The 21,910-nt window shown below is 47.3% G+C and overlaps 1 protein-coding gene across 2 annotated transcripts in view; it reads left to right on the top strand.

The window, feature by feature from the left end:
• Nucleotides 1–21,524, top strand: part of numbl (NUMB like endocytic adaptor protein) — a 166,812-nt gene extending 145,288 nt beyond the window's left edge. The window contains exons 4-10 of one of the 2 annotated variants that reach the window (XM_041179297.1): nucleotides 1,603–1,635; nucleotides 4,366–4,440; nucleotides 6,728–6,868; nucleotides 7,518–7,722; nucleotides 9,016–9,309; nucleotides 12,383–12,550; nucleotides 13,637–21,524. In XM_041179297.1, coding sequence (XP_041035231.1) covers nucleotides 1,603–1,635; nucleotides 4,366–4,440; nucleotides 6,728–6,868; nucleotides 7,518–7,722; nucleotides 9,016–9,309; nucleotides 12,383–12,550; nucleotides 13,637–14,355 — 1,635 coding nt within the window. In that variant the 3' untranslated portion in view covers nucleotides 14,356–21,524. The remainder of the gene's footprint in view (nucleotides 1–1,602; nucleotides 1,636–4,365; nucleotides 4,441–6,727; nucleotides 6,869–7,517; nucleotides 7,723–9,015; nucleotides 9,310–12,382; nucleotides 12,551–13,636) is intronic. The other variant, XM_041179298.1, reaches the window with a different exon arrangement.
• Nucleotides 21,525–21,910: the final 386 nt, after the last annotated feature.

Genomic DNA, 21,910 nt, shown 5'->3' on the forward strand with positions numbered 1-21,910 from the left:
ACCCCATTGTAGGGAAGGAGCCCTAATGGTTGCCAACTAGGGCCCAGTGCACTCCTATTAAATCACTTTTTGCTGTTGTGGTAAAATGCCAGTGTTTGATGTGATTGGCCAGTGGTCTTTTACTAACCTCAAATGCGTTAACCAATGATTGTGCATGCACCTGAGAGACTGTTGGTGTCAAAATGGGGAGTCATCTCACTGAAGGAGTGTTTTCTCTCTGTTTCTTTTTCTCCCTGTCAGCTTTCTCACTCTCTTTCCTCTTTTCTCTCTTTTTTCACTCCTCTTTCTCTTCTCTTTCTCTCTCCTCTCTCTCACTCCCTCTTCTCTCTCTCTCTCTTTTCTCTCTTCTTTTCTCCTTTTATTTCTCTTTCTTTTCTCTCACTCCTTCTCCTCTCCCGTGTATGTGTATGTGTGTGTCTCTCTCTCTCTCTCTCTCTCTCAAGGTTGTAGTTGGGGTTGGAGATGCATAGAATTGTCTCACAAACTCTTTTTAATTGCACTGTAATAGCGTGAGTTGGTATTTTGGTGGCATTTTCCATATTTGCCTCCAAACTAGATTAAACACAGGAAACCAGAAGTTGCTAGGAGACCATAGCAGTTGGTCATAGGGTTGTAGAATGTTTAATATAGAACAGTGCCCCAAAGTTAATTACTTTATATTTACTTCTTTCAGTTACATTTACTTACTATCAAGAATTTAGTGAGAGGTTGTGAAGCGATGTTGAGACATAAGTCGAGATTTTCCAATTCTGCTGAAATTTAGAGCCAAATATCTGTTTTTACAGACTGGAAGTGTGATGTTTGCAGTCAGTACTGGGAGGGGAATCTCATTCCGATAGCAGGGGAGAGAGGAGGAGAGGAAGAGGAGGAAGTGTGAGGTTTGCCCGTCAACCACACCCTGTTTAGCACAGACTAGATGGTAGGATTTATACAGAGATCTAGAATTGATGTTCACAATATTGTCAAGTGGGACTCTTTTCTCTAGTAAAGAGAAGGATGAACGGTGACCTGATAGAGATCTTTAAAATTATGACAGGATTTGATAGGGTAGATGTATAGAAGTTAGGGGAGAACAGAACAAGGAGCTTATAAACATCACTGTTACTAATAAGTGCAATTGTGAATTCAGGAGAACCTTCCTTACCCAGAGAGCGGTGAGAAGCTGGAACTCCCTACCACAGGGAGTGGTTGAGGTGAATAGAATAGATATATTTAAGGGGAAGCTGAAGGGAACTGAAGCACGAGAGAGAAAGGAATAGAAGGATATTCTAATAGGGTGCGATGAAGTGAGGTGGGAAGGAGCTCACTTGGAGAAGAAAAGCCAGCATGACTGGGGGGAGGTTAGTGGGGGGGAGCGATTAGCCTGTTTCTATGATGTGAGCGGTGAGATCTTGGAATGGGGGTTGAGGTGAGACTCTGAAACAGCTCTCTGAATGTTAACCATCTGAGGGCGACACCTCTCACCCAGCACTGAGACACTAAACTCTGCTGCTTTCCATTTTGCCTCATCGCTCTGTTTAACCCACGCTCCGCTGCTGCTGGTTTACCCTCCTCCGTCTTGTTTTATAATATTTGTCTTTGGCCTTTTTTCGACTGGTCCAGGAACTGAAGAACTTCAAATCCATCTTCCAAAAAGTAAGTTGTGGCTGGTGTTAGGGCCGAAGGCTGTTGACTTAGTTCGGAATAATATTTTTTTTAAAAAAACAAAGCAATGCTGGGAAAACTCAGCAGGTCAGGCAGCATCTGTGGAGCGAAACAGAGTTGACGTTTTGGGTCAAGTGACCTTTCATCGGAACTTTTCATTTATTCTGAATTAAGGTCACTCAACCTGAAACGTTAACTCTGTTTCTCTCCACAGATTTTTTTTTGTATTTTTTCATTCACAGGATGTGGGCGTCGCTGGCTAGACCAGCATTTATTGCCCATCCCTCATAGCCCTCGAGAAGGTGGGGGTGAGCTGCCTTCTTGAGCTGCTGCAGTCCCTGTGCTGTAGGTGCACCCACAGTGCTGTTAGGGAGGGAGTGCCAGGAATTTGACCCAGCGACGGTGAAGGAACGATGATTTGCCTGACCAGCTGTGTTTTTCTGGTATTTTTTTGGTTTTTATTTAGGATTTCCAGCATCCACAGTATTTTGCTTTTATACATCAAAAAATGTTGTGTTTCCTGAAAACCTGAAATGAAATTACTCTGATATCTGTTTCAAAATCTAATTCATATAAGTCCCTGTCTCTTTCAACCTCTTCCAGAATCTCGTGTGTTTCACCCATTCTGACCACTCACACATCTCCAATTTTCATCACTCACCATTGGCGGCCGTGCCTTCAGCTGCCTGGACCCCCAAGCTCTGGAATTCCCTCCATAAACCTCTCCACCTCTCTCTCTCTCTCTCTCTCTTTTAAAACACCCCCTAAAACCTGCCTCTTTGACCAAGCTTTTGGTCACCTGTTCTAATATCTCCTTATGTGCCTCAGTGTCATACTTTGTTTGATAATGCTCCTGTGACGCACCTTAGGGTGTTTTGTTACTTTAGAGCGCTATACAAATGCAAGTTGTTGTTGAGTTTGGGTTCTTTGGTAACAAACACTATATGACACCCAGGGACATTGTTGTTGGAACCACATTTGGAGCTGGGTTCAATATCAGTTGGACCCACTGGGCTGCGGGGTTGCTGGGCGCAGTGGGGTTGTGGGGTTGCCGGGCGCAGTTGGGGTTGCCAGGTGCAGTGGGGTTGCGGGGTTGCTGGGCGCAGTGGGGTTTCTGGGTACAGTTGGGGTTGCCGGGCGCTGCGGGGTTGTGGGGTTGCTGAGCGCAGCAGGGTTGCCGGGTGCAGTGGGTTGCCTGGCGCAGTGGGGTTGTGGGGTTGCCGGGCGCAGTGGGGTTGTGGGGTTGCCGGGAGCAGCGGGGTTGTCTGGCGCTGCGGGGTTGCCTGGCGCAGTGGGGTTGTGGGGTTGCTGAGCGCAGCAGGGTTGCCGGGCGCAGCGGGGTTGCCGGGCGCAGCGGGGTTGCCGGGCGCAGTGGGGTTGTGGGGTTGCCGGGCGCAGTGGGGTTGTGGGGTTGCCGGGCGCAGTGGGGTTGTGGGGTTGCCGGGCGCAGCGGGTTTGTGGGGTTGCTGAGCGCAGCGGGGTTGCCGGGTGTGGTACTAAGGCTCTCAGATCATGAACATCCAATTTCAATAACCGCTCTATACATGAAGAGGAGGAATACTAACTCTCAGGGAGAGCAAGAGAAAACAACGACCACTGTTCTTACTGTGCCTTTGATGTAGAAAAAACTTCCCAAAGTGTTTAAAACCGGTGGCCGATTTTAGGAAAATCCCTGGGGGAGCTCCTTTCCAATCCTGGAAGGCCCAGCAGCCAACTTTCAGGAGCCTACAGGGCAGTGCAATTGGCTTCTGCATTGCTTGGCTATGCTGCCACACATGGCCAAATAGATCTGTTGGTTGCTGCTGCAGAATGAATTATTGCAGTGTGGCTATTACATCGATATGGTGGCTTCCATTCACTGCTTATGCATTGCTGCACCACCTTAAATCCCCAGAATAACCCTTCCCCATGATTCTTGGCATCCACAGACTCTATAATGCTCTTGTAGGGGTCCAATATGAACTGGGTCCTCGGAGCAAACTTGCATTTTCCAGCTGCCTGTTGGCTCCTTCCCTACACCCTCCTGGCTGCCCATTGGCTCCTTCCCTGTTCGCTCCTGGCTGCGCATTGGCTCCTTCCCTGCTCTCTCCTGGCTGCCCATTGGCTCCTTCCCTGCTCTCTCCTGGCTGCCCATTGGCTCCTTCCCTGCTCGCTCCTGGCTGCCCATTGGCTCTTTCCCTGCTTGCTCCTGGCTGCCCATTGGCTCTTTCCCTGCTTGCTCCTTCCTGCCCATTGGCTCCTTCCCTGCACCCTCCTGACTGCCCATTGGCTCCCTCCCTGATCGCTCCTGGCTGCCCATTGGCTGTTTAGTTACAGGCTAACTTTTCTCTGCATCTATCCAGTTGCTCAGCTGCAGCATTGATACGCAACTTCCAAAGAAGGGAACAACTTGTGGGAGAGACCAAAACTAGAGGCCATAAATATAAGATAGTCATGAATAAATCCAATAGGGAATTCAGGAGAAACTTCTTTACCAAGAGAATGGTGAGAGTGTGGAACTTGCTACTGCAGTCAAATAGCCTAGGTATATTCAAGGGGAAGCTAGATAAAAACACCAGGGAGAAAAGATTGGAAGGATCTACTGATGGGTTGAGATGAAGTAAGGGTGGGAGGAAGTTTGTGTGGAGCACCAACACTGGATGGGCCGAGTGGCCTGTTTCTGTGCTGTATATACTTTAATTCTCTGCAACCAAGTGAAGATTTGTCTTTTATATGTTACAGACTGGAAAAAAATCAGTGAAAGCCATTCTGTGGGTGTCTGCTGATGGGCTGAGAGTGGTGGATGATAAGACAAAGGTGAGATTACTCCACGTCGTTGGACACAGCTTCTCGTTCCTTCAGTAAAGGAAAGCTGGGCCCTTTGAGGGAACCGCATAGTCTTCACTAATAAAAACAGAAAATGCTGGGAAAAGTCAGCGGCTCTGGCAGCCTCTGTGGGGAGAGAAATGGAGTTAACGTTTGGAGCCCAATATGACTCTTCCTCCGAAGTTCTTGTGAAGAGTCATATTGGACTAAAAACGTTAGCTCTGTTTTTCATCGCCACAGACGCTGACAGTCCCTCAGCTTTTCCAGCATTTTCTGTTTTATTCCATACTTCCAGCATCTGCAGAATATTTCTTTTATTGTAACATCGTCTTCGGCCTACAGTTTATGACGAATCTGTTGCTTAGCAACATGTTTTCCCACTCCAAATGTGGGTATGATTGGTGCGCTGATGTCAAGGCAGAAATTGACTTAAATTGGCAGAACTGCAGTTGTTATTATACGGAAGATAATTACTGGTGTGGCTCTGGCCATTGTTAATGGTTCATCAAAATATTTGACGCAGAGGCCCATTACTGCATCAGTCTGCTTTAAAAGTGCTTGGCTCAGTGGGTAGCACTCACGCCTCTGAGTCAGAAGGTTGTGGGTTTGAGTCCCACTCCAGAGACTTCAGCATAAATTCAAAGCTGACACCCCCAGTACAGAACCGAGGGAGCGCCGCACTGCCCGAGGCGCCGCTTTTTGGGCCAGACCTTAAACTGAGGCCTCATCTGCTTGTCGAGTGGACGTAAACGATCACGTGACACTATTTCGAAGACGAGCGAGGGGGGAGTTCTCCCCGGTGCCCTGGCCAATATTTATCCCTCAGTTGATGCCACTAAAAGCAGGTTTTCTGATCGTTAACACACTGCTGCTTTGTGGCATCTTGCTGTTCTCAAATTGGCCATCACGTTTCCTACATTTCAGCAGTCCCTCATTGGCTGTAATGTGCTTCGGGAGGTCCTGTGGCTTTTTAAATGCAAGGTGCCCCCCCTAACCCCCGCAGTTGATATCTGATCCGGAACCCATTTGGATTTTTCTTGCACTTTCAAATTAGTCCCTTTCTTCGCCTTTCTACAACATCAGTCATACCTTCAGTCTCAGACTCCCGTTGTCCACGCGATTCGCAAGAGCGGATCGGTTTGTTCTTTTTTTTAACACAAAAGAATTTCTTGACGGAGGGTGGGATTGCAAACTGATGCGGATGGGCCCTCGTTAACCCACTTGAACAGAACTGTTGAAAATCCGCTCTCAGAAATGACTCAGTCACTGGCGTCCTGCGCCATGTCCCACTTTTAAAACACTGCGGGGGGGATGTGATCAACTGTGACCCGTTTAAAATAAATAACTAAACTCGCATTTCTTTGAGTCACACGAGGCACTGGGACTGCGGAGAGGCAGAGCTGCTGAATTCCTCTGTTTTCGTGAACAAAATCTTCATTGATCCATTGAGGTCTTTTTGACCAGTGTCCCTGAGCTAAAACAATGATCCAATTACAAAGGGCTCTGTTGAAAATGTCGGGAAAAGCTCAATTCATTGTCCAGTTGTGTGGTTCAGAAATACTTGCCTGCCCACTCACCTCCAGTTCCTTTTTAGCACTTACTGTAAGTGTATTGAACTGTGTGGGGAAGTCATTAAGGGGTCTATACTGAGGAACCACAGCCGTGCAGTTCAGATCTGCAACCAACTGCGTGAGATTTTATCAGCAATCTGGTTTGGAATCATTAGATGGTTACAGCACAGAAGGAGGTCACTCAGCCCATCGTGTCTGTGCTAGCCCTTTGAAGGAGCCATCCACCTACTGCCACTTCTCTGTCTTTTCCCCATAGCCCTGCGAATTTTTCCTTTTCCATTAATGATCTAATTTCCATTCGGATGCCTCGATTGATCCTGCTTCCTCCTCACCCTTGGATGCGTTCCAGATCCTAACCACTCACTGCATGAAAATGTTTCTCCTCATGGTAACCATTGCTTCTTTTGACAATTACCTTAAATTACCTGTGCCCTCTGGTTCTCCATCCTTCCACCAATGGTAACAGTCTCTCCCTATCTACTCTGTCCAGACCCCCCCCCCCCACCGTCATGATTTTGAACACACCTGTCAAAATCTCCTCTCAGCCTCCTCTTCTCCAAGGAAAAGAGTCCCAGCTTCTCCAATCGATCTATATAATTGAAGTTGCTCATCCCTGGGATCATCCTCGTGAATCTATTCTGCACCCTCTCCAATGTTTCCACGTCCTCCTTTTAACTGACTTTCTCTTCCTTCTCTCCGTTCCTCAGGACCTCATTGTGGATCAGACCATCGAGAAGGTTTCATTCTGCGCTCCCGATCGTAACTACGACAAAGCGTTTTCCTACATTTGCCGGGACGGTACCACACGACGATGGATCTGCCACTGTTTCATGGCACTGAAAGACTCGGTGAGGCGACGCCTTGAACTTAAACTCTCCCTTGCGTTCAAATCCCTCTGACTTCACCCTCCACCCTATCTCTGTAACCTCCTCCAACCCTACCCCCCCCTCCGACATTTCCACACTGCACCAATTCCACCCTCTTGCACATCTCCGATTATAATTGTTCCACCACTGGGCCCTAAGCTCTGGAATTCCCTCTCTAAACCTCTCCGCCCCGCTCCCCGCCTTTTAAGATGCTCCTTAAAACCTACCTCGTTGACTGAGCTGTTGGCCACCAATCCTAATACTGCCTCATGCATTTTGTTTGTTAACGCTCCTGTGAAGTTATAAAAATATTCAAGGTGGGGGGGAGGGCAAACGGGCTGTTTGGATGATTCTTGACTGTCTGCCCCTTGGGTAGCTCATATCTGTTTGCTTTCCAATTGGCTATGGGACATGGGTAACCAATGGTGGGGGTGGGGAGATCGCAGGTCATGTGATGAAACCTCCTGGATTGCGTCCAATCGTGTTGGAAGCCTTTTTTTTGGGTGGGAGGTCCCCCTCCCCAAACTCCTTCCTTTACACTTGAACCTGTTTATATAACAAAACAAAAGCCCCCACCCTCCCCAGACTTCATCCCACACCCCTCCATTGACTGTCCTGTGCCCTGTTACAGGGGGAGCGCCTGAGTCACGCGGTGGGCTGTGCGTTTGCAGCCTGCCTGGAGAGGAAGCAGAAACGGGAGAAGGAGTGCGGGGTGACAGCTTCCTTCGACGCCAGCAGGACAAGCTTCACGCGGGAAGGATCCTTCAGGGTCACCACAGCCTCCCAACAAGCCGAGAGGGAGGAGACAATGAAGCAACTGCAGGACAAGAAGAAAGGTGAAGGTGGAGGGAAGCCACAAGGGAGACATTGTTCCTTACGTCAAGCGCCTCGGGATTGTGTAAATGCCCCGACTGCCATCCAGTTGAGCAGGATGGTGACCACCCAGTACAAAATAATTTCAAATAGGAAGCCACATGCCATTTATAAAATAGTGATTATCCCACCTCAGAGTATTGATGGTGGGCCCTCCCTTGGAATCCCTGGTAGCAATTTGATGTAACTCAGTTACTTAAAGAAATAGGAAGAGGAGGAGGCCATTCAGCCCTTCGAGTTTGGTCTGCCATTCAATACATTCATGGTTGACCTTCCATTTGGTCCACTTTCCTGCCATATCACAAAACTCCATCAAACTCCGCCTTGAATATAATCAAAGAGTCAACATCCACAGCCCTCAGAGGGTGCTTCAGAGGCAATCGCACTTACACACAGGCCAAGACTGGGTAAGGACAGCAGATTTCCTTCCCTAAAGGATGCTGGCGTTCCATTTTGGGATTTTCCAACATGGTCACTTTTACTGGGACCAACTTTTTATTTCCAAACGACCGAGGTGAGATTAAGCTCCCCTTCTCTAGATTACCAAGTCGAGTAATATAATCGCCAGATACGTCCATAACCCGATGCTGTGTGGCGTACAAATAGTCGTTTGGTGGTACAGAACTTGAGGATTTCTGAAAGGAGAGATGTTGAAACTTTTCATCTTGCACTCATCAGGGCACTTTCACAAGAATAGCAATATAAGGGGGAAAAAAAACAATTTATACTATGAGAAGAGACTGCTGATGGGTTGGCAGGTGGAGTCTGATTGGTAGTGGCATTGCCATGAAGAATGCACTAGTGATGGTGACTGACAGTAAACTGCCAAGCATTGTTTGACGTTTAAACCAGGCAGCTTGACCCTGATTGGTCAAGCATTGCCCTGAGGAATGGCAGTGAATGGCTGCACCTATTTTGTTTAACTGAAACAGGCATAATTTGTGTACATGTGCTTTCTGCCTGCAAAGAACAGGGCCAGGTCTATTAATATATGTAGCTTCCAGTACCCACAAATGTGCTACACTGAGCCAGACTGACAATCTTAAATTGGTTGTCAGTGTAACTCTTAGCGCACTGAGGATTATTTAGCAAATGTTGTCCAATCACGGAATCACAGCTAATATTGGGCACTGTGTTCCGAGTGCAAGGTGTTTCTTTCTGCAGCGATGCTATGTGGTGCGACGGGAGCTTGAGGGGAACCAGAGCGATGGGCTGATGGCCTCTTCCGGTCACTGATGTCTTGTTTTCGTCCACAGCTGAGACGGTGGTGACAGGCAGCCCCGCGACCGGATCGGGACTCCCTCCGCCCACCAGCAGCTCCCCCCCGCAAGGGGCGGCCTCGCCGGTGGACAAGAACGACCCAAACTACCAACACGCCATCCCACGCAGACACGCGCCCTTGGAGCAGCTGGTGAGACAGGGCTCGTTCCGCGGCTTCCCGGCGCTCAGTCAGAAGAACTCGCCTTTCAAGCGCCAGCTCTCTCTCCGGCTCAACGAGCTGCCGTCAACCTTGCAGAGGAAGACTTCAGACTTTCAGGTCAAAAGTCCAGGTGAGACCACCCCCACCCCCCCCCCCCCCCCATCTCCAGTTGTCCCTGTTCATTCGCATAATTCTTCATTCACAGGATGTTGGCATCGTTGTCCAGGCCAGCATTTGTTGCCCATCCTTCATAGAATTCCAACCCATTGGCTTGTTAGTTCATGTCAGGGGGCAGCTAAGAGTCAACCCCATTGCTGTGGGTCTGGAGTCACGTGTAGGCCAGACCGGGTAAGGACGGCAAATTTCCTTCCCTAAAGGGGCATTAGTGACCCAGATGGGTGTTTACAATAACTCGGTAGTTTCATGATCCACTATTCCTGAAGTTACTCTTTACCCCAAATTTGTTTATTTAATTAACTGAATTTAAATTCCTCTGCTGCCGTGGTGGGATTTGTACTCGTGCCCCTGGCTCATCAGTCCAGGCCTCTGGGTTACTAGTCCAGTGACATAACCACTATGCTACCATACCTGTGAATTTCAGAAAGAAAGAACCTGCATTTATATAGCACCTTTCACAACTTCAGGAAGTCCCAAAGCTCTTTACAACTAGTTTTTGAAGTGTGGTCACTGTTGTAATGTAGGAAACATGGAAACCAATTTGTGCACAGCAAGATCCTGCAGACAGCAATGTGCTAATGACCAGGTAGATTAATCTGTCTTACTTATGTTGACTGAGAGATAAATGTTGCTCAGGATGCGGAGAACTCCCCTGCTCTTGTGCGAAACAGTTTTGTGGGATATTTTACGTCCACCTGAGACAGGGCCTCGGTTTAACATCTCATCTGAAAGACAGCGCCTCCAACACTGCAGCACTCCCTCAGTAACTGCTCTGGGAGTGTCAGCTGCGATTTTGTGCTCAAGTCTCAAATGGGACTTGAACCCACAACTTCTGACCCTGAGGTGAGACTGTGACTGGAAGCATTTCTACAGTGTTGACCTCAAGCTCTCCCAGGCCAGGTGTAGAATGATTTGCTGCATTGTCAGACAGTCTATCTGATAGATGCTAAACTGAAGCTCTATCTACTTTCCCTGTGAATCGTCTTGAGGTTGTTCGAGGCGCTATATAAATGTAAGTTTGGAACTTCCTCCCTAGCAGCACTGTGGGCGTACCTACCCCACATGGACAGCAGCGGTTCTAGAAGGCAGTTCACAACCACCATCTGAAGGGCAATTAGGGATGGGCGATAAATGCTGGCCCAGCCAGCGATGCCCACATCCCATAAATGAAAACAAAAATGCTCCTTCTATTCCTAATAGTGTGTCCCTTTTGGACTGCCAAAGACAGTGTGAATCATCTATAATTCTGGCAATCGGTCAGCCTGTCCATTAGCCCTGGACGGTGAGCACTATAAAGTTCCCATTTCCATTAGACTGTGGTTGAGTACCCTCATGTCATTAGGTACGGGAAATTGAGCTTGACGTCCAGTTGTCGAGGTCAAAGGTCAGTGTGCTAAGCCAGGACATCATCCAATTCTACTCATTGCATTGCATCCAGGGTATGTTTCAGCTGTGGCTCACTGGGTAACACAGTCACCTCTAACTCAAAGTTACAGGTTCAAGTCTCACTCCAGAGACTTGAGCACCTAAGCTGGTTGTCCCATCACTGATACTGAGGGAGTGCTGCATTGTCAGAGGTACCACCTGTCTATTGAAGCTTCAGTTTAGTGGCTATCTCCTCTCCCTGAGGTTGTTCAAGGCACTATATAAATGCATATCTGTTTTCATCCCCTCTCTCAAATTCTAGCTGACTTACAATAAACAGGTTGACCTGGTTCCTTTAGATCTGCTTTTCTTAATGTTTTAAATGCCAAGGACATTGGGCAACTTGGCAAGCGATAGACTGTCTGTCAGATTCAATGGATGGTTTCAGTAATAGACTTTTCTTCCAAACCATTTGTGTGGCTGCCTCTATGGAGCGTCCCTAGTGGTTATGGTCTTCAGTTTGCAGGGACCTGCACTTGCTGAGTCTTTTATTTTTGGGAGCGTTTTTTCTCTTTCTCGAGTGGCACAATTTCCCTCTTGAGCTGTTGCCTCTACTCAGCCTCCAGGAGGTGGGAAAACTGCAGAACTCTCCAGGGATGGGTGGCCATCTTGGTCCAGGAGTTGTCCTGTTTGCATCCTGTCGGACTGAGCGTGCTCAGTCCTGCCTAGTGCTGCCATGCACCATTCCCACCATTAGAGGACGCTGGCAGGCAGTGTGAATGTTATACTGTGATGCCCACTGGAGTCAAAATGTAGAAACTGCCATTGGCTCTTGGACTGCGCACTATGAACCCTGGACTCACTGAGCAGTTCTGGGCAACACACCTTAGGAAGGATTTATTGGCTTTGGAGGGAATGCAGTGTAGATTTACCAGAATGAGACCTGGACCCCAAGGGTTTAATTACAAAAAGGGATTACACAAACTGGGATTCCCTGGAATTTAGAAGGGCAAGGAATGCATTGATTGAACTTTTCCTGATATTATGGAGAAATGGATGGGGTAGATAGAGAGAAATTGTTTCTGCCAACTTTGGGGGGAGGGGGTGGTCTGGGACTAGAGGGCAGGGTCTAACAATTAGATCCAGACCTTTCAGAAGTGAAATTAGGAAACACTTCTACACACACAGGGAAGGAGAAGTTTGGAACTCTCTTCCACAAATGGCAATTGATGCTCCATCAATTGTCAATTTTAAAACTGAGATTGAAAGATTTTTGTTATCCAAAGATATTAAGGGATATGGGGCAAAGGTGGGTATGTGGACTTAGGTCACAGATCAGCCATGGTCTCATTGAATGCCGGAACAGACACACAGGACTGAATGGCCTCCTCCTGTTCCCATGTTCCTAAATACCTGGGGATGTTTGGAGAGGGGTGGTGAAGTAGGCAGGGGATTCAGAGAAGATTGGAATTTCCGCCTGCCAGCTATTGCCTTTCTTGATGCCCATTCAAAATTCCAGGATCACGGCCCACTTAACTGTTCAGAGATCTTTGATCTGATCTTATATTTGGAGGCGGCTTGGCAGAAACAGCTCAAGAGTTTGGTTGGCATCTCAATGGTGCTGATACTTTGGATTATTTCTGGTTTGCTTTCTTCCCCAGTGCCCGAGTTTGACTCATCGCCCACCAATGAGCCTGATGACATCAACATCCTCTGCTCCCAGATAGACACATCTTCAAACAAACCTTCCACTGATCCATTCTCCTCCGCACCGGCCACCAGTTTGATTACAGTGACTGCTCCAACACTACCACCCCATGCACCTCAGGGTAAGGGCTTTCACTAAGGATTGCATTGAAAAGGACGCTCGATAAAGGCACAAGAGACGGTGCAGTGCAGTAGATTGGAAGAGTGTGGAGCATAAACGCCAGCATAGGCCAGTTGGGCTGAATGGTCTTTTTCTGTGCTGTAAAATTCTATATACTTCTAGGATTTGCACCTTGGCCCTGTTGTTGAGGTTAGTCAACACCTAGTAATGATGGAAACATTTCCTGACATTTCAGATGTTAAACTTGTATAGAATCTTGGGTTGACCACACTTGGAATACTGTGCATAGGTCTGGTCCTCTTCTTCCAATATGAATATAGAGGCATTGGGGAAGTTGCATAAAAAAATTGACATGCTCAATATCAGAATGGAGAGGAAACTAGGAGGAAAAGCTAAATGGGAGAGATTATCAGACAAAATTTGACACTGAGCCACATAAGGAGGATATTAGGACAGGGGACCAAAAGCTTGGTGCAAGATGTAGGTTTTGAGGAGCATCTTAAAAAAAGGGCGAGAGAGGCAGAAATCTTTAGAGAGGGAATTTTAGAGCTTGGGGCCCAGAAGGCACCTCTGCCAATGGTGGAGCGATTAAAATCAGGAATGTTCAAGAGTCCAGAAGTAGTGGAGCGCAGGGTTGTGAGGCTGGGGAGGGATTAGAGATAGGGAGGGGAGAGGCCATGAAGCGATTTGAAAACGAGGATAGGAATTTAAAATCGTGGTGTTGGCAGAGGGGGAGCCAGTGTGGATCAATGAGCACTGGACTGATGGGTGAACAGGACTTGGTACGAGTTAGGAAGGGGCATCAGAGATCTGTTCAAACTTGTGCTCATGGGAGGCGGGTGGAAGATAGGAGACTGGTCAGGAGAACATTGGAACAGTCACACTTCCATGAGTGAACAGACTGCCAAAACCCCCCCAAGAAACCCCAGCATGAGTATCAGGAGAATGAGCGAGATAATTGGAGGGTAGGGCTTGGGCTCTGTACAAGGGAGGGGCCAGGAAGTGTCTCCAGCAGCGCACCCTGATCCTCGGGCTTGCTACAAGAATTGTAACTTGCACTTCACTCGATTGTTTTCCCTCCTGTTAGGGAATGGAGGATGGGGAGATGTCACCACAGCCATAACCACCACCACAGCCAGCATGGCGTTCCAACCGAGCCATCGACGCACCCCGTCCGAGGCGGAGCGCTGGTTGCAGGAAGTGGCGAAGGCAGCTCGAGCTCAGCAACAGACCCTGGCGCCCACCACTGTCTCCATGCCAACCGGAATGCCAGCCTTCCCCATGGCGTTCGATGCAACCACCGCCCCGGTCAACCTGTTTGGCCCGCCCCCCATACAGCCCGCCTTTGTGCCCATGACCGCCTTTGCCCCCGGCCTGACCAACGGGATGCCTTACCCTGCCTCCAGTGTGCCGGTGGTGGGAATCACACCCTCGCAGATGGTGGCCAACGCCTTCGGCAGCGCCGCCGGTGCCCAGCAGGCCTCGCTCGCCCACCAAGCGGCCGCCGGCAAGGCCGCCTCCTTCCCGCCTGCTTTTGGCCTCGCCTCGTCTCCAGCCCCCACCATCGGCCACCACCCCAGGCCCATGCGGCAGGTCAACGGGTCAGCGGCCCCGAGCCAACCGGGGGCCATTGTCGGGCGCGGGACCTGGCCCCCTGATCCCGCACAGTTGCAGATGACACAGGAGGCCGACCAGTTTGAGGCACAGTGGGCCGCACTCGAATCAAAGTCCCAGCAGCGACTCGGGGCATTACCGACCAACCCGTTTTCTACCGACCTACAGAAAACATTTGAGATCCAGCTTTAAGGAAGTGACAGGAGATACAAAAAAAAAAGACTCTTCAGACCGAACTGTGTAACCACTAAGAAATATTTGTATTTTTCGTTTGAGAAGTGCCATTGGAAGGTGGCGATCAAGAGAGATGCCCTTGGTTTGTTCTTTTATCTGATTAAGACTTTGTACTTATATTGGGAAGTTAGATGAAGGCCAAGGTTTGTGGGTCGAGATGGACTTAGACTGAAAGAAAAACCCCAAGTGCAGTCTGTCGCTCGAGGGAACCACCAGAAAGAATGAACGGGCTGCATTTAAATGTGAACACAATCGGATCTGGGTACACCCAGACACATTCCTAGTAACCCTTGTAACAAATCCCATCCCAAATAGAGCAGTCATAGCTGGAAAATAACGGGAGAGAGTTCAAAGACCAAAACTTAAGGAATTCCTCCCTCCTCCACCTCATTCCAAAAACATAGAACAAATGAAGATTCTGCAGATGCTGACCAAGTGGGGCTTGAGACATTACAAAATTCAAAGGGTCATAACTGATCATCTTATTTGATTTAAAATTTTCCATTCCTCATGAGTGTTTTCCCTGTTTTTTTAAAGATATCAAACTGAACTCCACGTTATAACAGCAACAGCCTATTTTGCATAAAATGTGTCCGAGTTGTGGCAAGTGGAGCCTTTTTTGTTAGGCCTGGAGTTGCCTGGTTGCCTAAGTGGGAAAGGATCAGGAGGGAAGCAAAGGCCTTGGGTTTTGGGACGATTGTTGGATCTGTAGGCTTATGGACTTTTTCTTGACGGCTATTGTGTATGTGGTGGCCAGTTACACAATAGGCCACACCTGGCCTGAGGTTAACGTTCCTAAAAGAGGGTGCACGGCAGCTCCAGAACAATCTGGAAAAACTTGGAGACCCGATGCCTTCAGGGCTGTTTCTTGAGGGTGTCACCAGGCCTGGCAATGTGCAGGTGTAGGCACAGAGGTGGTAAAAATGACGACCAAACACAGCAGGGACCTGGTAAAGGTAGCTACAGTCATGGCTTCCAAGCCAAGAATGTGGCATGGCACACAATCTTTAGACTTAAGATAGGCTAGAAACGCTGTATATTCTAAGTCTTGTAGTTAAGAGGTATTTTGGTAAAGAATATATTTAATAAGGCTTTTGAAATGACCATCTCACTAAAACCTTGCCCACAAAATGGGAACCTAATGTGCTAATTCTCTCACGAGATGTAAAATCCCAGACACTGGAGAATGTTTCCTAAAACTTTACACCTTCAATGGGGAGCTATAGGACGGAGTGAGGGGATTGTCCGGAAAATGGTGGGTGCACTGGCCACTACTGGTGGCTGGCAGGCTTATGATTTCCTAATAAGCCGCTCACCGATAGAAAGTAAACTTTGGAAAGAGCTGGACTTCTGCCCCCAACCCCACATCCACTTCAAACTTGTAAGAGTCTCGGGTTTTGACTAGGCCCGCAGCCTTGAAAATGTTTCCTCTACCTCATGGCAGCTTTCCATTTTGATCTGGAATAGTTCCAAACTAGATCGAAAACCATTCAGGTTTATTGTAATGAGTGCGAACAGCACTAGATATCAGAGTAGAAGCTGTAGTGACCTCCTTTAGAGGTACCTGGAGTCGGGCGTTTGCCCTTTCTGGGTTGAGTTGACCGAGAGAGAGAGAATGCTTTACGAAGTAGTAGTTTTGTGCTGCCATTGTGAGAAATGGCCCCCCTTCATGCCTGTTTTTTTTTTAAACCTGTGGGGATAGGAGGAGGCTGCACACGCTCCTGTCCATCCTACCCTATCCTTTCCTCTAGATGATGGATCCCACCTTAGGTCAACTCTGCAAATCTCTTAGCAGTCCTGGCAATAGATGGCCAATGTGCAATCCCCAGGAGATCGAAACTTGGCTCTTCCTTGCCACCAGCAGCCCCTGCCTCTGTGTTCCAGTGGGTCGCTATTAAACCCTCGAAGCGTGAATGGAGAGATTGCATAGGGAGTCCCGGCAGCTGGTAAACAGAGCAATCAGCTAATTCCGTCATTACAGAGAATATCTTACTTCATTCTAGGAAGTCACTTGACAATCAGGATTTTGGAAAATTCAGTCCCTCATTCTATATTGAAGGGGTCAACAGCTCATTACCAACTCTGCCCTTAACCCATTTCTGTTTTCAGGTATGAAGCATCTCTACCCACAATCGCATTGGCATGATTTATGGGGTGCATTAATTGGCAACTGTGTTTTGTTACAGAAAGATTACTTGAAAGAATATGCCAAATGACATACTTATTTTGTAATAGAAAGTTAACCAATGTTGATTTTATTTGTATTATATTGAAGAGTACCCATCTTAAAATCCCAGCTCCTCCTGATGAGGCTCCTACACAGGAATGCATAAACAGGATCCTTCCCATGACAAGGAATGCAACCCGATCTGCGGGAATGGGCTAGGATCAGGCCCAATGGCCTTCCTCAAACCACTATCCATGTCACCTTACCTGCCTGGAATGAGGCAGGGAGGGAATGTGAACTTCCCCATTGCTGAATGCACAAGTCTAGCCCAAGCACTATACTTCCAAGTTTAAGAAATGCCATTGAACTTCAACCCTGAAACCTACGTTTGTCCGAGGACTTTGCGAAGGAATCTACCGATGGCAAACTGATTGAGCAGGTGATGGTGTTTAGTGTTCAGGAAACCCCCTTAAAGGGACAATCCTTGGGCTTAACACGCAATTTTCAATAATTACCTGTCTTTGGTCAATTAATATTTTGATTTTATCTTTGCACTTTTAGTAGAAATCTGGGATGGTATTTTCGATGATTCCGTCTTGATCTGATCCTTAATGCTGTTGCCACAAATAGGTCTTGATGACAGGAAATGTTTTGGGTTGGGGAGGGGGCAGTGCCGAGGTTTAGCTGCTCCCTGTAGTTGCTGGAGACTGACTGCTCCCTTATTACCTCGAAATGCAGCATCTTCCCTCCTGGTCCTCGCAGATGAATTCCCACCAGACCCCCCCCCGCTACTGTCCACCATTTCCCTCCTGAATGAGTCCTGGATGAGGCCAATAATACCTGCAGAACCGTTTCCTATCTGTCGGGGAGTCCGTTCCACATGTCGGTCAGTTTGTGTGCACAGCCTTAAGAGGAACTCTGTACACCTTGTCCTAAGACTCCAGTGCTGGTCCAGGGAAACAGAAGAAGTGGACAGTGCCTGATGGATATTGAAGATTATTCCCCTTAGTTTAAATGTTGGGCATAAATTACATCAATTGAACCTTGGCTGTCGACCAACTCAAATGGAGGATTTGCCACAACTACAACCTGTATTCATGTGCCTTTTAATGAAGTAAAATTACCCAAGGTGCTTCACAGGAGCATTATCAGACCCCATGTGACATCAAAACCACATAAGGAGACATTAGGGCTGGTGGCCAAAAGCTTGGTCAAAGAGGTCGGTTTGAAGGAAGTCTCGAAGGAGGAGGAGGAAGGGGCAGATGAGTTTAGGGAGGGAATTCCACAACTCTAGGGCCCAGGCAGCCGAAGGCTCCACCGCCAGTGGTGGAGCGATTAAAATTAGGGATGGATTAAAATTAGGAGGCCGGAATTGGAGGAGAGCAGAGATTGTGGAGGGTTGTGGGGCTGGAGGAGGATGCAGACAGAGCGTTTTGAAAACAAGGTTGAAGAAACAAGTGGATGCCGAGTGACTGCATTGCAAGAATTTAATCATTTAAACTCTGAATTTTGCTCTCAAGGGCTGGCATTGCCATCTGAAGGCCTTGATTAGATTAATATCATCCTTCCCTGATTCCCGTTAAATTTGCTTCGTATTATTGATCCCTCCTCCTTGATAATGTTGGGTTTTATCCTGCAGTGCAGAATTTAAGTTGTAAATTATTAAGTGGGGAAAGGAATGTAAGAGCCACTTTTTTCGAGCAGCTTTTCATTTGAGTATTAATGAAAATGTGTGTAACAAGGCCAGTTGCCATGGTTACAATGATAAGGCCACAATCTTCCCCTTGGCAATCATTGGCTGTAACCAATCTTACCGTTTGCGTGTTGGCTCTCAATTACCTGAATCAATTTGCCTGTCAGTGGCCTGTTTAAAGAAACTGATCTCCAGTTATTGGACAAATCCCTTCCCAATGCGCAACCATTGGTTTATCAATAGGTTAATTGTGATATGGTTAACCGTTGTTAATCCCAAGCCAGGAAGCTAGTATCAATAGGTGTGCAGACAATTTGGAAGCAATTAGAAGCATAAAACTCTTATGGCTGAGGAGGAGACCATTTGGCTCATTGAGTCTTTACTGGCTCTTTTGAAGAGCAATCTAGTTAGATCTATTCCCCTCTACTCTTTCCCCATATTCCTTTCATTTTAAAGAATTTAGCAATTCCCTTTAAAAGGCCACTATTGAGTCTGTATCCACCACCCTAACTGGCTGTGCTTTCCAAGTCTATCCACTTGTTGCATGAAAAGGTTTTTCCTCATGTCGCCTCTGCTTATTTTTCCAACCATCTTCAACCTGCGCCCTCTGGTTATCGACACTTCAGCCATTCCTCAGCTTCATTGATGCTTGATGTTCAGTTGAGTTTGTTGGCCATTGCTGAGTTAGTGGTCTACAGGTAAAGAAGGTGTTGACAATCACCAAGAATGCTGGGAGATATGGCAGGGTTTGTTTTTGGCCGATGTGTTAGGACAGTGGACTGCAGAGGTGGATGCAGAATCCACTGTTGCTTTTCGATGGGAATTGGATAAATATTTGTAAAGAAAACATTTTAAATGGATAAGGGAATGAGATGAAGCAGATAGCTCTTCAGAGAGCTAGCAGGGGCAGAGTGGGATGAATGGCCTCCTGACCTGTAAGATGCAATTCTAGAAGGTCATTCAAGCCAAAGAGCCTAAGCTGTTGTGGTGCCCGTGGCAGTTCCTGATCTTTTTAACCCAGGTTTGTTGCCCATTCATCAGATCCCTCAATAACCCCACCTCCTAAATAATGATGTTATCTCCCTGTTAACATCTCCAATTGCCTGTGCATCTGTTTTCTCCTGGCAAACTGCACACAATGTTTTCACAGCCCTTGGTGTGAGAGACTTTCACTTGGCTTCACCTCCAACCGATATCATTCGCGTCTGTTGCCAGTGATAAGACCCAGTCTTAACTCCAGCTTGTTTGTTTTGCACATCTTCACACTCTTTTCTGCCTCGGAGAGTGTTTGAAGGATTTTCAGGCTGAATAACAACCTCTTGAGCTGCATCGTGAACATTCCTTACACGGCTGAAGTGGCACTTGAACCCAGGCCCATCCAGCACAGAGGCAGGAGTGCTACCAACTGAGCCACAGGCCTGGCTAAACTCTAACCATGAAAAGAACAGTATTGCACTGGGACTTGGCAATGAGTTGCTAGCATGCTTGGACCGAGTTCTCCATCTCTTGCTCCGTTGGAAGAGTTTCCAAAATAGTTGCCCAATTTTCCGAATTTCCATATTAAAACTTCCTTTGTTGTGTTGTTGATGAGACGGAGAGTAACTTCAAACAAAATTGCAAAACCTAGAACCTTCTGTTTGCTCCCAGAAGCTGGTTATTAATGGAACACAGTTAACTGGACCTCAAAGTCCCAAGGGCCTGTGGAATCCCAGCCTGAGGGAGCATTTGAGCTGTTATCTACACATGGAAATGTTTCTTAACCTCTTGGTCAATGGTTGGATCAAGATATTTGCTGTGTAGTTTTGGAATGGCTCTCCGAGAGGGGAAGGAGGGGACTGGAGAAAGCTGGGCCTTTTGGAAGGTTGTCTTCACAAACTCTGTACTCCTCGCCCACCCTGCCCTCCTTTTATTTTTGGGGGGAAAAAAACCTAATAGCAACTGTAGTCCAGACTGTAATTGGGATTTAACATGGGCAGTGGTGTGAAGAATAATGAGAATGTAACTATTGAGCTGAAGGATAGAAAATGCCTCTCCCATTTATACCTGGGGGCAATAGGTTAACCGAGTTAGGGCAGTGGTTTTCTGGGTCTCGGTGCTTGCAATGACAAACCTTTTCGGAAGGCTGGTTAACAGACATGCTTGGTACCAAGGAAAATCGAGCATTCGGTAGTTTGGCAGCTGACCAGGCTGACAACAGTTTGGCAGTGAAAAGAGCTCCCACAAGATCGAGTACAGTGCCACTTTACTTCATTAATGGACCCCTTGCTCTAAGGAGCCACTTGGTCTGTCTCTCCCCAAATGGCCAAGGCGGTTAAACCTCTAAAAAGAAGCCCAAAGTATGGATATCAAGACCAACCCTTCAACTGAAAAGCAAACTCCTCAATTCTAACTTTTTGTTTTAAATTATTCCTCAACTCCACCCAGTAACAATCCCTCCACCATTTCCACTGCATTTGTGACTCCAACAAATTACAGCTTGTTCTTAAATAATTATAAACTGTTTATAGTTTATACATCTTTATTGCTTTTTTTTTTTAAAATACCAGTAATATATTGCATTAAATTAAATTTTTTTTTGAAGAATCTAACTTTGCTAAGATTGAGAAGCTGCTTGGGCAAGGCCTTTAATCAAACTGGAAACCTTTTATCTATGGTTGTCCCAGGCACCATTATTGGACCCAGATGTTCCAATGGACTATTTGGCCTTGAGGTCATCACAAGCCTAATTCCACCCCAGCTGTGGTGGTGAGAGTCACTTTAACTGTGATCAGGAACAGATTCCCCTCCTGTCAACCATCACCCCACTATCTAGGTCGTAGCTACGATCAGCTAGCTCATCGTAGAGCAACGATTGATTGAACCTTGTAGCTTCCTGACCTACTGGCCTCAGAGGAAAAACATAGACGGCCTTTCTCACTCCATGCAATTAGACAGATGCGGTTTCCAGTTTGGTTATCATGGTAAACTCATTGAAACTGTGACAGTTTCTCCCCAGGTTTGGAAGGGAGCCTCGGGTTGTGTTTTGCAGTGGTCAGCAGCCTGAGCTGCCACACCCTATGTCGATGATTTCAAATGGTATGGGTTTCTGATAGGGTTGCCAACCTTCCAGGGTTGGCCTGGAGTCTCCAGGAATTGAAGGTCAATCTCCAGGACACTGCTGTTTGCAACCCTGGAGAGAAACTCATCCGGACATTCAAAAAAGATTGTTGTTTTAATTTTGTTTGAACATTTTGCTTTACCAGACATAGAAATACTGAAAATTATGTGGGGGGGGGGGGGGGGAGAGAAAAGGCTGTTTGGCTGCGTGAAGCATCATCCAATTGGGTAATGAGTCCTTTTGCTTTCCAATTGGCGTAGGAAGACCGTACATCACAAGGATGGACGTGTTGGCCGACTAATGGCTGGAGTGTGGGGGCGAGTCATGTGATGAAAACCTCCAGGAATACATTTAATCACTGTTGGCAGCCCTAGTTTCTGAGTGCGACCGAGCGTTGGGTTAGTGAGCTGGGCATTCATGAACTAACTGTGCTGTACCAGCAGTGGTTGCACCCTCTCGATGTTATGGTAGGAACAAGGCCCCTTGCGGGAACAAACTTGCACCTTGGGGTTTTAACTTAATGCCAAATTCTTATTTTATATGTATTAATATATAT

Source organism: Carcharodon carcharias, chromosome 34 (assembly GCF_017639515.1).
Source record: "Carcharodon carcharias isolate sCarCar2 chromosome 34, sCarCar2.pri, whole genome shotgun sequence".
NCBI classification, from domain to species: Eukaryota; Metazoa; Chordata; class Chondrichthyes; order Lamniformes; family Lamnidae; genus Carcharodon; species Carcharodon carcharias.